Genomic DNA, 16,773 nt, shown 5'->3' on the forward strand with positions numbered 1-16,773 from the left:
CAATTTTATTTATTCATTTTTAAAATAATGTATCATGTGAATATTTAACAGGATCATGTATGTGATGGTAATAATGAAGAATGTAAATTTTATTTTGAAGATAAATTTTCTTACCCTAGAGTACTACATGATTAGATGAATTTCAACATATAAATAAAATAAAAGAAGAGATTGTGGTATGAAGAAGGGGCTATGGAAAAGATGCAAAGGAATAAATCAGATGGTGATAGATTCAAAATTAATTTCAATGCTACAATAGTGCTAACTCAATAGAGGATGTGTATAGATATTGTGATAAAGGATTGTAATGGTGATGTTTTAGCTTCAATATGTGCTAATAGAGATTATGTCAAGTCCTTTTTATGACTGGATGTAATGCCTTATGAAGGGCTAACAATATTTTATTTAATTTTTAATTTTTATCTCAACTCATTTTATTTCATTTGTAAAAAGTCTGACATGGGGAGCCACAACATGTAAACATAAAAGTAGTGTTTTTTTATGGTTTTTTTTTCTTATGGGTGTAAAGCGTAAACACAAAATTAAAGTAGTGAAATATTGGGCAAGAAAATTTATATTTCTCATAATTTTTAACATTACTTTCTCAATATTCTTTAATGTGATAAATATTGATTGGTCCGCGAGTATTAAAACTTAATAAATAATTACAATTATTATTAAATATTACATCGCAGAATGATATATATAGAATGACGATAAATAGCATTGCTCAAATTAACTACAATACTTTCAAGACCAACGAAGTTGAATTCCTAGCCTGTAGGCAGTCATGATCAGAGGATGCAGCTAACCCTCGGATCAAACTCCAACAGATGCATGCAGACTACTTTGCCATGGATCATATACTACAAGAAAAATAAATTTTTATGATCATTTAATTATAATGAAAAGATTATTTGTTATTAAAATAGACTCATTTTAAATATAAATAATCATTTCATTAGAATTAACTGGTCACAAATAAACAGTTTTCTTGTAGTGATAGTTTTGTTCTATACTCTCATTTTTACGTGTTTTTTTATATATTTTTAATATATTTTATTAATGTGATTGATTAAAATAATTATTTTATATTAAAAAATATTAAAATAACTAATAATATTAATAGAGTGTACAATAAATATGTAAAAATGACTGTAAATAAAATTTTTGTAAACTAAAATATATAGTTGGAGTTCGAACTTGGGGCTCCACTCATGGCATCCACCAGCATTTGCTTTTTTGCTGTAGTGACGACGGCTCAGAACCCCATCAAAAAAGAAGTACGTCGGAAAATTAGAGCTGCTTTGAGTATTATATGCGATGTTTTTCACAACGAGAACACCAAATATACAAACAAAGACAAAGAAATGCCTACGTTATATACTACGTACCATGCACATGATGATTCTACGTGTATTGTTAATTATTACATTATTCAACATATTAATTTGTATAAACCTTCTCTTCTCCAGCAACTTGACTTATTCAAAACGGATGTCACATGCAAAGATCTAAAACTGGGAAAAGATTGATTACTTAAATGATTAACGGACCAATGAAATAATATATATAGTTTGTGCGCGATTATCGAATATTCGCACGCACGAGACCAGTCTTATAGTTTACTAGTGAGACATTTTTTAAAGCATTGAGCTGCAACCCAGCATGTGAGGAGATCTTGGGATTGAATCCCTCGGCACGGACTACATATATAAATATATATATATATATATATATATATATATAATATGTATGTATGCAATATTTTTATTTTCTGTCTTGAGATTGAATCCCTCCACCCCTCGCCGGGAAATTTTGAAAATGTATTACGTGCCTTGATTTAAACGATATCGTCATGTTGCAATATGATAGTTTTGGTTTATTGGAATAATTATAATTAGCTACGAATACGTATTATTGATCTTATCTCATCACAATATGTTACGTTATTCAAAATGAAATACAAAGAGTAGTACTTTTACAGCATCATGTATTTTCAATTTTACATATAAGCTAGATTCATTTTGTAGATTTTCTTTTAAAATTTAAAATTCATAATTTTTAGCATATATATCAATAACTGAGACGTGAAAAAATAAATTTTTTTATAATTTTTTTTTTAAATTCAATTAGCATTTTTCAATTTTCATATAGAAATATCACACCATCAATTATTTGAAAAAATACTAAATAATTTCTTGATTTGTTCTATTTGGATATTACATGATAGTTGTTTAAATAAGTCAATGATCCAAAGAAAGCAATGGTAAGGGAAAGATGAAAGACAATAGTGGTAATTATTCTAACGTACATGTGTTATATATGAATGAATGGTCTCCAGCGGAGGAGACTCATGAAAACTGTCATAAATAGGTTATAATGGCTTCGTACCTTACAAGAAGAAATTTCCTTAAATTATGCAAATACTACTTTTACAGAACGATGGCATTTCTCTGTCTTGGCTCTCTAGTGAGAAATGTCCAGAGATCGAGCTCCCATGCATAGGCTATAGCTCTCTCCAGTCATAAGATGATAAATAGATGGCATCTAATATTCCAAAAGAGGAATGTTACACAATCTTTTCAATTTTTATATATTATATTTTTTAAATTAATTTAATTCTTCTATTCATTATTCATATATTAGATATTTAATATAAAAAAAATATAATGTGTGAAAATTGTGTGAATAGTAAGAGATTGTATAAATTTTTTTATTCTAAAAAACACAAAAACATATTTATGTCAAAAAGCAACAATTCAATAAGGTAATGATACATTTATAATTGAGTCCTTCTATATAACATCAAATGTAATGGTGCACACACTATGTAGATGTTTCTTATCTTTTCATTTTTTTTTGTGCAAAATACACCAGACCTCTCTCTCTCTTCCTCTCTCTCTCATCTTAGCTTTCTCTCTCATCATCTCTCTCTATCATTAGATCTCTATCATCCCTCATCTTGGCTGCTCTCTCTCTCCTCGTATCTCTCTCTCATCATCTCTCTCAGTTTACTAATTTTAAATTTAGAAGATATGTGATCTAGATGGTGCCAAATAGTATATATAAAAGTGACTGCTCCTAAACAGTAATTTATCTCAAGATTATTTCTTTATAATTATCTTATAATTTAATTTAAATTAACTAATATAATTGGCTATTTTATTAAAAAAAAATTAATTTTATATGACTAGCCTTTGTTTTACGTAAAATTATAAAATAGTTGTAATCTAATCATAAAATACTAGACTTTTATCCTTGTAATTATTATTATTTTTCCATCTTTTAATTCTGTTCTGATGGGCTTCGAAGAAACCCACTCTTAGTTCTTAGATCGGACAGTTAAATGGGACCAGACCGTCAAACTGAATCAAACAAGTCCTAGTCCCACTACAACTCAATCAGATCAGCCCATGTTAGTATTTAGACTTCTGAATTCGGATTCCACTTAACTGTTTTTTTTTTTTCTCTCTCTTTGCTGTGTTGACTTTTCCATGTTTTGTCAGGAAGTAGCTCTCTCGCTAGACTTCTGTTTCCTAGGGTTTTAGGGTTTTCGATTTTTTTGTCGTGTCTTGGGAGTTTCAATGGATGATGAAGCCAAGCTCTTCGTCGGAGGAATTTCTCGGGTGACCAGTGAAGACATTTTGAGGAAACATTTCGACAAATACGGCACAGTATTGGGCTCATCCATTGCGAAGGACCGGATCACCAAGAATTCTAGAGGGTTTGGATTCGTCTGGTTCTCCGACTCATCTGCTGCTCATAAAGCCCTTCAAGACTCGCATGTTATTCTGGGAAAAACGGTGAGTTCATTTGTATTTTGTTTTTATCTTTCTATTTAGAGAGGAATTTGAACATTTTAAGTTTTATATTCTGTTTGGTTACTGAGAAAATTGATTAAGTTCACCATATGTAACACACCTGATGGATAGTATTTGAAAGACTAGAAAATATGAGATAAAATGTAAAAAAAAATAGTTAGATTCGAAGTTGACCTAGCCTCCAAGAAAAAGAGAGAAAAGAGAATAGAAAAAGATTTTCATTAATGATTCTGGATAATGAATCCTAGAGCCCTTGGCTCTTACATAAAGGAGATGACCCCTACATGAGCCCAAACTAACACACTAAAAGCAAACTAAGGTCCAAGTCCCACTAACTCTGTTGTAGTCCAAATAACATGTAGCTTTAAAGTAAATGAAGATAAATTGGCCAAGGCCCATGGCCCATATATTCTATTCATGGGCTATAACAAACCATTCCCCATAGAAGCACCTTCCACAAGGTGCGGTATCCTTGCCCACTATTGTCCCACCACTTGGATAAAAAACGAGAATTTTCTTTGTACCGACAACCACCTCATGTTTCATAAAAATAACATCATCAATAGGTGTTGCCACATACTCCAAAATCTTCTTGCTAACCCACATTGCCCAATGTAATCTCATTTTTTTTTTGGGCTTTACCGTAATCTCAGCATCGCCCAATGTGCAGACCCAAGTCTCTTCACCGATTTTCTCAAGTCTTTTTCCACTTTTGTCAAAGGCCCCATGAGTAGTCATTATAAAGACCCTTCCTTGCAAGGAGGACCCAACAGTTTTTTCCAATTGGTGAGCCAGAGTATGAAAACCCCAAGCCAATGACCAAACACCCAACAAAACTAACCATAATTTCCAGCGGGATGGGTGGCAAGTGACACCAGCCTAGATTGACCATACAAGAATTTGGACAACACCCATGGCTACGCACACTTTCATATTCAAACCATATTCAAGTTTGTAGAAGTGAAGATACAATATGTGTTGTCACAAACACGAGTAGCAAAGCAGCGACCCTGACCCTTGTAGCTTCATCCCTCACATTAAAAGCTCGCAATAATGCTACAATTAGGCTAAACCCAAGAAAGGCCACAGCAGATGAAAAATCTAGCTTCTCTGTCAACTCCATACCTTGACTATGAAAAACAGCACTCCAGAACCAGGCATTCATCGATAAAATTCCATAGATATGCCACAAGTCATTATACTCATAATATGCCTTCTTATCAAGCCCCAAAGACAATTTGTAATATAAAAGGATGAAAAAGGATAGCAACCATGAAATTGCATGGCAAGATTGAGGGCAGACAGTTTAATATTAAATTCTTTGGGCTCTTCCAGTAGCTCAATGGTGTCCCGGCCCACACAATTCATTTCCAAAGGATTTCTTTCTTTTCCTCTATCAAAAGGTTTGAAAACAATTTTATGTGGTAAAACATCAAGCAATTGATGGGTAGTTTTTGTATGTCCTAAAACTTGCAACCCCATACGAATTTGCAATTTCCCTCAATCAGAGATTAAAAACAAAGTAGAAAATACCTCATTATAATCTTCCACGTTATGAAAAGATGAATAGCCTTTACCAGCACTTTCCACATCTTGCTTCTGTAGACTATCCAATGAATCCAAGTCTTCATTAATCCATCTTGAAGGAAATGCATGATTCTTAATAATCTGCTTCAGAAGCCCTCGTTTTGGGTCCAATACAAGATTGCTTCCTGCTTCCAGCTTTGAGATTTTTACAAGTATTGAACCGACATGTTCCAATCGATCATCACTACTTTTGCTGGAGGTTCTGCAAAATGATCTCACAAGCTTCATAACATGCAGTCCGTGCCTCTCATCTTCAGTCTGTAGCAGTGAAGCAATACCTGCATCCAACTTCGTGAGATTGACTAGAAGCATCACCAGTAATCGCCCATTGCCAGAGTCTGGCTTATATAGGTTTTCCATGGCCATTTTGATCATTCCCATTTCAACCATCCTATCAACTAGGAATTCAAGACCACTTTCTAGACTCACTGGGCTTGCTTTGGTAAATACCAAAAAGGCTACGTCGGTCTTCCTTCCAACGGTATTGAACTCTTTCACCCTTCCATGACCATCAATACAAGTGTATGCATGCAGAAAAATACTTGTTGATCGAGGTGAGTATGCTTTTATATTGACGACGAGAGGAGTTCCAGAGGCACTAATGGCTAGATCCCACTCCAGGTTCCATACCCCGTCACCATGGCTGTCGATCATTTGCAGCTTCAGGTAGCTCACAGCCCCAACGATGGTAGCGTTGACTGCCTTAGCTTCTAGTCTTTTATCTGGCCTTTTTTCAAACACCTTACACGTAGCCCTCACTCTGACGAACCTTCGGTCATTATCATCCAAGAGAAAGACACGAGGAAGAGATGAAATAAACGAGAGAAGAGTGATTAAATCCCGGAGAGACCGAAAATAAGAACCAAATCTCAGAGAGAAAAAGAGAGAGTGAAACCTTAGCCCTAGGAGATGGGAAAAAAGAGTTAATAGATAAAATGAAAATGGCGTGGGTTTACGGGTTGATGGTGAGGAGTGGGGAATCTGAAACTCGACGCCACCGGGATCAAATTTCCATCTGATGGCTAGGCCTTCTGTTCTTACTGTTAGTGAGTCTTTGTTGCCAAAGACAACCGAAAGAAATGAAGAAAATGGACAACAATTTCTAAGAGGAAGGGAAGGACACGAGCTTCGGAGGGGGAAATCAGAGAAAGGAGGAAATGATTTTTGATTTCTAACGGGATTTATGGAAACATGAGAACGAGGAAGCCTAGCGGGGATGACTACCTCCTTTTCTTCCATTGTTGCGGTATATTTTTCGTTTTCTTGCAGACAGTAGAGTTGGTTTTCCAGATTTGAGAACTCTTCATTGAAGTTGTTTTGAAAATCTTCAAGGTTGTTCTTAACATCTTTAATTGTATGTAAAATAACATCCAAACATTGCTGTGATTGTTCGACTGCTCTCTGATATTGAGTAATGATGAAATAATTTTTTCTATTTCCATAGATAGATGAAGTTGATCTAAGGAAAGACTGGCTCTGGATACCACTTGTAACACACCTGATGGATAGTGTTTGGAAAACTAGAAAATATGAGAGAAAATGTAAAGAAAATGGTTAGATTCGAGGTTGACCTAGCCTCCAAGAGAAAGAGAGAAAAGAGAATAGAAAAAAATTTTCATTAATGATTTTGGATAATGAACCCTAGAGCCCTTGGCTATTAATAAAGGAGATGACCCCTACATGGGCCCAAACTAACACACTAAAAGCATACAAGAAAATCAAACTAAGGCCCAAGGCCCACTAACTCTGTTGTAGTCCAAATAACATGTAGCTTTAAAGTAAATGAAGTTGTAAATGAAGATAAACTGGCCCAAGGCCCATGGCCCATATGTTCTATTCATGGGCTGTGACACCATCAACATTAAAAAATTATACCACCCTTACTGTTTTGACATACGACCACAAATCCAAGTTTTTATTTTGAGAAGTCCGGTCTTTTGAGTTCAGCCGCTATCTTGGAAAAAGGTGAAAAATTTAGGGGTGGGTATGTTTGGCAAAGAGAAATTTTGAGAATTTCTTTAAGAATTTCTGTCTATTCGGTTTTGTGAATGCATATAGGAAAATTTGAATAATTATTTTCCTGAAAGATATTTTGTATCAGTGTTTATGGAAGTTGACAGATAGAGTTAAAAAGTTATTTGAATACAATTTTGTTAGTATAGTTCTTGTTTTGATTTTTGTGCCTTATAAGTTTTACTTTTCCATTGAAATCTAAGCAAATGAGTGGGTGAAATGTTAGAATAGAAATTTTTTATGAGATTGAATAATATTTGGATTGAATTCAAATTTTGATAAATCTGAAAAACTCGATTAACTAAACATGGCCATAACTGTTATACTTGATAATGAACATGAGGATAGTACTTAAACAACCCCCTATCATTTTTCCAGATACCAAACAGAACCTTACTGTATGTATCAATTTTCTTTTTTTTTTTTCAATTACAATTAAATGTTCATGATCTTTTAGGTAGAAGTCAAAAAAGCAATACCCAGGAGTGAACAACAGCAGCATCAAAACCAGCAACAGAATGGAGGATCAAGTAAGAGTAGTAGTATTGACAATGGCGACAATCAATATAGGACTAAAAAGATTTTCGTAGGAGGTTTATCAGCTAGTCTAACCGAGGAAGAGTTTAAGAAATACTTTGAGAGGTTTGGTAGTGTAACAGATGTAGTGGTGATGCATGACAGCACAACCCATCGGCCTAGGGGTTTTGGCTTTATCACATTTGATTCAGCGGAGTGCGTGGTGAATGTGATGAAGAATAGCTTCCATGAGCTAAATGGTAGGCTTGTGGAGGTTAAGAGGGCTGTGCCAAAAGAGGTAAGTAATGGTAGTGAGAGTGGTTTTAACACAAGAATGGAGGGTGGAATAGGGCCTTCTTGCAGTTATTCTCCTTTTAGACCTGGATATTGGATTCTCCCAAGTTATGCACCTTTTCCTGGGTTTGGTGGTGGTGGAGGAGGCTCTCTTTATGGAGCAAGTATTTATGGCGGTTGGTACCCTATTGGAGGATCTGGTAGCATTGGTTCTGGTATTTCTCCACTTGCTCCAAGAAGTCCTTGGTATGGCACCACGGTGATTGGTGCTGGGGCATTACCGTTGCCTCAGAGCAGGGCTTCTGTTTATACTGCATACAGTGGTGGGGCTGGAGTTATGGGTATGGCTGCTGGTGGGTACAGTGGGAATGTTGGACAAAGAGAATTAGAAGCTGAATCGGGCTCTTTGTGGCAATGAACACATGCCAGTTGATATGAAACCACCTTGGATTGAAGGGGTGAAGCTGGATGCATTCTTCATGTTTGAAGGGAAGCATGGTACGGCTTTTACCAAAGAAACCAAAGGAGTCAAGGAAGGGTCATCCGAGCCTTACCCTGTCTAGCTGTAGGTAATTCTAATTGAATGTTCTATAAACTTGTTTGCTGGTGGGGCTAGGCAGTTCTCATAATTGTTCTTTGTAGAAAGTAGATCGCCATCATTGTTATATTTGACATGCTTCTTGCTGTGTCATATGTATGATTTGTTAGTACAGGATTGAGTCTGTGACATAATGGTTTTCAAAATCCAGCTTCATTCCGTGCTCTTCTTCTCATCAATTTTTTTGTTCTGTTTGTGCACTAGTACCCTCATCAAAGAAAAGTGGAGACAAAATGGTACCAAGCATTGCTTGTCATGCATCCTCACTTCTTGCACAAAGGTTTTGTTGGCTTTTGAACATGTTTTAGGTACCGCATATAAAATCTTGTATGAAAAAATTGCCTGCATTTTGTATATGCATGGCATTGTCAAGTTTAAAAGGAAATGGGATTACACTCCATGGGTTGCAGGATGTTGAGGGTATACCAATAATAACATTGGATAAAACTCAAGTTATGGTCCTAGCTACAGGAGTCTGTGATTATGCACCTCTTATGGAAGGCAAAGTTGTGAGGGTTGGTAGAAATGGGTCATGTGGAGGTTCTTGTTATCCAGAATTGTTGGTGATGGGGGGGATGGGAGTAGCTATGAGAGAGGCTTTTGATTGGTTATACCCAACATATATGGTTAATGTAGGTGAAAATTCTTGATTATCTTGTTTAAGAGTTGGTTAAGTCGGTTTCTATTTTGGGGAAAAGGATGCTACTGTTGTGAATTTTAGAAGCTCAAAAGGGTGAATGGGCTGTAAGAATAGAGATGAACAGAGCATTCCTTACAGAGAATGGAAGCATTAGCAAAAGACATTAATTGGAGATGTGTTAGTGGGTGGATTTATCACGGAGTAGAATGCTAATTAACAAAAGAAACCATGAAAGAGGGGATGGGAAAAAGGTTGCAAGGCTTGCTAGGCAAGATGTATGACTGACCTCAACAGAGAACTGGAGGAATGGCAACAACTTACAAGCGTGATTGAGTTCGGTACTTCCTTGTATAAAATTATTGACTCTAGAGATATATTAGTATGGAAAAGACAGAAATGACTGTAGCAGTGGATTCGGAATTGTAACCTCCCATTGTCTATCTCCAATGGCATGCAGTCGATATGAAGACAGAAATATAGAAAGTGTGCAGTGAGGGACCAGTCAAACCATCATGCATTTAGAGCGAAAGGTGAGTTGGATTCATATCAGGTAAAGATACAGCCAATACACGAGCTGCATGTGAGTATGGCATGCTCATGATTTCCTTCTCCGGTAAAAATGTATTAAGCCTCTTAATGATATTTGCACTCTTGCAAATTTCGTGCACTCCATATGAAAAAAATGGATAAATCTGATACTCATGAAAAAATTATTTATTTAATAGTGGATTTCACTTATTTTCACTGTGAATACGTGGGGTTTATACACCCTACTCTATTAGCATGACTTATTATTAGCATGTATAAAGGAAAGTATAGCAAATGACTGAATTAATCGGCTTTAAATCAAAAGAGCTATATTGATTAATAAAGTAGAATACAAGATTACTAATGCAAAAAAGAAATGTCTAAAGTTCTGCCATGCAATAATATTTTGGCTGGGCTTATACAGTCATCTGAAGCTTGCGTGGGCTTGCATGAATGGGCTTCTGTTGAGTCCACTCTCTCTCTCAGCGAAATTCAAAGTTACCAGTGGAGGGTAAAAAATTGAAAATGAAAGCATGGCATGAAATGAGATTAGGAACGTTTTTGAAGTCTATTGATATTGGTTTTCCACTCCCCTCGGGATAATGGCGCAGGCTTGTCTCACGTGTAAAATAGGTTGTACATGCGTTGTTTATTTTTTAAAAAATTTGTTTAAAAAAGAGTAGAGTTTACTGTTAAAAAATTAATTTTTTCATTTGAATCTTATATTTGGTTTTTTTTTTTTTTTTTTTTAAATGTAACATTTGTACAACTACAAATACCATTTCTAAAAATATATATCAACCATCAGAGTTAACTGCAAATTGCTATATAGCCAAAAAAAAAAAAAAAAAACCTAAAAAGGGAGTTGTAACGCAGCCAAACACAGGTAGAACAAACCAGGATGACGTAAAAATGCCAAGTGATTGAACATATCCCCAACTGTTTTATAGCACAGGTGACAAACAGAATTCAGACGGGAGGGAAGAGAGACGCAACACGGGATCGAGTTTTTCATTTTTCATCGAGAACCCTGATTTGGCCCAAAACCTCAGCTTTTCTCTCTCTCTCTCTCTCTCTCTCTCTCTCTCTCTCTATATATATATATATATATATATATATGTCTTAGAGTGGATTAGATATCCTATTTCAAACAAAAATGACTTGATTTATAGGTTGAATGATGCTGTAGTCTTATCGTTGGATAACCTCAGCTATATATATATTTTTGTTTAGAATAGGGTATCTAATCCACTCTAAGATTTTATGCAAGGATTTGTAATTAATGACTAGACGAGGGGTTCCTTTTTCTAGCTCAGCATTTTTCTGGACATAGAAGGCAGGACAAGACCATGAAGACTTGCTATGTCTAATTATCCTTTTCTTAAGAAGATCTGCAATTTCTCCCTGGCAAAATTCTAAAGTCTTGCTATTCATTTGAATAGCAGTGGCTTTAGTCGAAATATTATTCTCATCAAATCCTTTGATATAGGAAAGAGAAACGATGTATTTCTTTCTATACCAAAATGCATTGGGTAAATCAGAATAAACAAAAAAAATCAAACGTTTGTTAAAATCATCAATTTTTTAAAGCAATAAAAGAGAAGATAATTTATCTGAAATCTTTTTATACTTGATCTCTTGTTGGAGGAAATTCAACTGTTTTTCTTTTGCAAGAATCAAAGATTTCAAACTTTTATCCTGATTAATCTCAAAACGAGAAGCAAATTTAAATTTGACTTTCTGGTCGAAAGGATCGGTAGTAATACCATCTTTTTCAGTCAAAAAGGGATATAAAGAATAAATAAAAAAATACCTAAAATCACTTTGTCAAACATATTTCTAACTAAAACATAAGGTATTTTAAAATAAATATTATCTTGGCAAACATGAGCATTGTTGAGCTCATAATTGATCTTCATCTGAGATCCATTTGCCGAAACAATCTCTCAGTAGATTTCTCAAAGTATTTGCTAGGGATTAATCATTCCTGAATGCAATTCAGGCCTGATCCGAAGTCAATCATAACAACTACAGAGAAATGAAAATCTCGAGAAACAATAATAGTAATTCTCGAAAACCATTTAGGAGGAATAGTTTGATGGATCAAACATATCTGATTATCAGAGGTCAATTCATGTTGACTTGAACCAGAATCATTTGTTTGTTTATTGTTAAAAGGAATATATTGATCAAGTTGTTTATCAATTTTAAATAATAAAAATTCTTGTTTCAAAACTTCATTTTTAAATTTAAGATTGTTTACCTCAAATTTGAGATCAATAAATTTTTTTTTAATATAATTTATTTCATGTTATATATCAGAAGTAGAAATTTCTATATATAGAAAAGCTGAGGTTGTCCAGCTAGCCAGAATATGCGCTACGAACCACAAGTTACTGCAAGTTTGTGTAGATTTTTTTCTGGGCAAAGCTGATCAAAAGTCATGGTTGACCATCTTTACATGTTGGATCATGGCGACCATAATTTTCCCACCTAGTAACTACATTAAACTTGATATTTAGGAGGTCCGAAATCCGAGATCAAATCCTTGACATTAGACATGTAAAAAAGATTGGAGTTCTTATCCGACCAGAGTACAAGGACAGACACAGATATATAAACTTTCAAAGAAATCAGAAAATTCAACCTTTGAGGGTAATATTATAAAAAAAGTTATTCTACGTACAATTATTTTTATGTATTTTTTTATATATTTTATTGATGTAATTGGTCAAACGAATTATTTTATATTAAAAAAATAGATGTAATCAATCATATTAATGGAATGCGAATGAATGTATGACTGTAAATAGATTTTTTGTTATAAAAATAAGTTTTTTTGAGATAAAAATAATTTTTATAAATTTCTTCTCATACAAATTATAAAAATATTGTGCAAATATACATAAACAGCAATAAATCTCTCAAATTGGAACGAGATTTTTCAAAAATAAAAATAAAAATTCTGGCTTATTTCGCTTTATTTAGACTAGTCTGCTTGTGATTGTTTAATCGCATTAATGAGTACTCAGTGATACAGAGGTGTTACGATTAGGTCAAGAATTCACATATTTATCCTTGGGGTATAAAGTCGATCGGTATTGTTACCCTTCTTGTAAAAGAGATGCCCTATAGTCCTTTAATGTGAAAAAAGACACTTTAAAGATCAGGGAGTGGGGATCGCTTCGATCTTTTTCGTCACATTAATAGTTGCAAATGAGTAATGTTAAAGAGAAATTACTATAGCAGTGCACATTTTATACTCATTGCGTGGCTGCTTCTAGTTGATTGTTCTCAACACTTACTTGAAGAGATGTGTGATCTAGATGATGGCGCCACATCATGTGTGTAAAATAAATACTTTCAATAGTGACTTATATCTATATTTATTCTTTGCAAAGTCCGATCGAATATGTTTGCTCCAAAAAAATCCACAACCACTTTAAAAGGAAACATCCTATCCATATATCGTAGTCTTCTTCCATTAACAAGCTGCAAAAAGCTGGAAAGGTAAACAGATCGATGAACATAGTAAAGCCTGTAGGCCTCAAAGAGAATGCATGTCGACAAAGAGCATGAATTATTGTTTGAGCGAGGTGCCCACCTAACCCTTTCAAAGGTACTGGAAAAAGTGTGGCTTTGAATTCTTACAACTACATGCATGCTTTAATGTCTTTCATTCTTTTGGGAACGAAAAGAACCAATGGTGGTTGCATGTCTTGGAATGAAACTAATTCTTCTATTAATTTGGCTTGTTCTCTTCTAAGAGCACCGACATTTGCTTAGCCAAGTGGCAGTCCAACCGGTTAAATATTTAATGTGAAATAAAATAAGATTGCATTAGCTTATTAGACATGCATTACAAGAAAACTGTTTATTTCTGATCAGTTATTTTTTACGAAAATGATTATTTTCTATTAAAATGAGTATGTTTTCTTCGCAAATAGTCATTCTCATTATAAATAATTTGTCACAAATACTCGTTTTTCTTATAGTAATGATAAAGTCATCTTAATTTTTATTATATGAATTTTTCTATTCATCATCCCCACACACTATATTTTTTTTTATTTTATTCTTCTTAAACTAATTGAATTATTTTACTCATCATTCATATATCACACGTTTGTTAATAGAAAAAAAAAGTGTAATTTGTGAAGATGATAAATATACTTTTTCTTTATTATATAGATCAGTCGAGATAGATAATTCAATTTGGGACTAAGTTTCATACAAAAGATAAAAACTGTGTTATTAGACAAAGTTTGATGAATGAGATAGCCAAACTGATGGCAGTTATCTAGGGTTTGAAAACTAAAGAGCGGGACAGACTCACATCTGATCTATATTTGTCTTTCTACGTTGGGTAGCCATCATCCAGGCTTTATTTCCGGGATCTCTCTCTAGATTTTGTTTGGATTTTTGTGTTCTCACGTGATTCTCATTAACTTCTTTCCCTTCATTTAATTTCTCTGTCCATGATGCCCTCCTCCTGTGGGCTGGGCCTCACTTTGGAGGGCTCTCTTAAATCTTACGTCGTCCCACACCAACAAGTTTGAATAAATTAAATTTTGTTTGAAATTAAATATGTCATCCCCACATGAAATTTATAAATATATTTTTTTCAAAAAAGAAAACAAGTCGAATACCACGAGCAGGAAGCCAATGAACTTGGGAACCGAGAGACACTGCATGTAGGATAGAAAGATTTATTGGGACATGGAGTGCATTATTTTTTGCGAGTTTTTTTTTTTTTTTTTAATAAGCTGATCAGAGTTCCCATATAACTTGTTTTTCACTGTTCTATTCTTCAGCACGCTTCTCCAAGGAAGCTAGCTCAAGACCCTCTGGCGGATGGCTCATGGACAAATCAAATTAGTAGACATTGTTGGTTGAGAAGGGTAGATTGGGGGGGTCGGGAAGTGCATTGTTGGGGAGCATTAATGTTATAATTTCTATCATCATCATCATCATTAGTATTATCTTTATATAGTGTCAGACAATAAATTCATGACCATGATTGGTAGTACAATTAATTGAGAGATGAATATAAAAGCAATAATGCAAACCATCCCTTTCTCACTTTGATTAATTAATGGGTGGGTGGAGTAATAGTAAATACTCGGGTTTTTTAATTTACAGCTCGTTTTATAACTTTGTTCAAATTGTAAACGGTGATATAAAATTGAAAATTCAAATCGATTGAAAAAATAAAAATAAAAATATTCAAGAAATAGCATTATCATATTAAAAAATTAAAAATAAAATGAATTGTAAAAAGTTATACAAATATCATTCAAAATTGTGAAACAAATTAAGATTATACTTTGATATGATGCTTGGCCGGCCTCTCGATGAGGCAGGCCAAAAGGCTGTGGAAATCAGACCGGAGGGATCGAAAGAAGGAGACAAAGTAAAAGGAAAGAAGCACAACGTACCAACCCCATGCATTTAGCTTCTACTAAAAAAGGCAGGCTGGTGAAAATAAAAGGAACAAGGATGAAAAGCGAACTCATGTGAGAGGCAGCTCGAAGCTCTTTCCTAAAGCCATTGATAATAATTCGATCCGAACAAAAAAAGTAAGGAAAAAAAACCTTAGTGGTCTCACTGCTAGTGCTGGTGGATTCACTCATCATTGCTATCTAACCAAAAAGAAATGAAAAACAGATCCAGGGAAATAAGTTCTCCCATGCAACTCGATCATCTCCAGAACAACTTTTTTCCTCCGAAACTTAATTGTCCTTTCAAGGTTCAAAACACCATCATTCCCATTTGAAATTCTGTCGCCATGAAGATATTACTTCCATGCACATCTGCATGCAGCATTATTTATATATATATATATGTATATATAGGTATATATTCCCACTCAAAGGATTCCAAGAGATCTAAGCATGACAATTCCCAGAAAACCCTTGCAATAATATATAATATCACCACTCCCTGCCAATTAAGTACAGATAAAAAGAGAAAGCAAGCAGTAGCAAAAGTGACCAGGAAACACGCAATCAGGAAATAATAGAGAATAGAAACTAAGGTATATTTCCATTGATCGTGATGGAAGTGGTACACATATATATATATATATATATATATATATAACAGCCTATACGATATGCAAATATATATAATGCCCACCTATAAACAATTAACATATATATCTAGGAGCATAGGGACAACGTTTACTTTACTAGCTGGCTACCTTTTTTTCCTTCAACGCTTCAGAGTTGGGAAAAAGAAAATAAAATAAAAGAGAAGAAAACCTCTGTGAAAATAATTTTATATTCTGGTTGTGAAGATCCCGAAGTTAAAAAGAGAAGCATGCAACTGAATCATTTTGAAACAATGAAAGTAGAATAGTTGGCTCACAAACTGGGAAAATTAATTAAACACCTAATTGGAAAGAAGAAGAAAAAAATCTTTCATGTGGGATTCGAATTAACTACTTACGTACTACATGATCATGATGCCATTATATATATGAAAATTGCACCATCAGTAATAAAACAATTTCTTTCAAAAACATGTGAAGATCATGAGGAAACTTACAGCATTAACTGAAATTAATTAATGAGAAATGATACTTGCAGTCGTGATTGTGCAAGCGTCGTGCAGTCGCTTTGAAAAAAATAAATAAATATGAGACCCACATGAAAAGAAATTAATTTTTTATGAGTGGACTCTACTCTTTTTCAAAGTGAGTACTGCACGATATTTGCGCATTCCACGACTGTATATAGTATTACTCTTAATTAATATGCCTACGTTCGCTG

At 34.2% G+C, this 16,773-nt stretch overlaps 1 protein-coding gene and 1 pseudogene across 1 annotated transcript; one reads left to right on the top strand and one right to left on the bottom strand.

Annotated features, from left to right (window-relative positions):
* The first annotated feature begins 3,479 nt into the window (after nucleotides 1-3,479).
* On the top strand, nucleotides 3,480-8,991 carry LOC109001121 (RNA-binding protein 1-like). The gene is made up of 2 exons (XM_018978266.2): nucleotides 3,480-3,806; nucleotides 7,882-8,991. The coding sequence occupies exons 1-2, from the start codon at nucleotides 3,588-3,590 to the stop codon at nucleotides 8,650-8,652; spliced, it is 990 nt and encodes a 329-aa protein (XP_018833811.1). The 5' UTR covers nucleotides 3,480-3,587; the 3' UTR covers nucleotides 8,653-8,991.
* LOC109001099 lies at nucleotides 3,816-5,396 on the bottom strand (annotated as a pseudogene).
* Nucleotides 8,992-16,773: the final 7,782 nt, after the last annotated feature.

Source organism: Juglans regia, chromosome 8 (assembly GCF_001411555.2).
Source record: "Juglans regia cultivar Chandler chromosome 8, Walnut 2.0, whole genome shotgun sequence".
Lineage (NCBI taxonomy): Eukaryota > Viridiplantae > Streptophyta > Magnoliopsida > Fagales > Juglandaceae > Juglans > Juglans regia.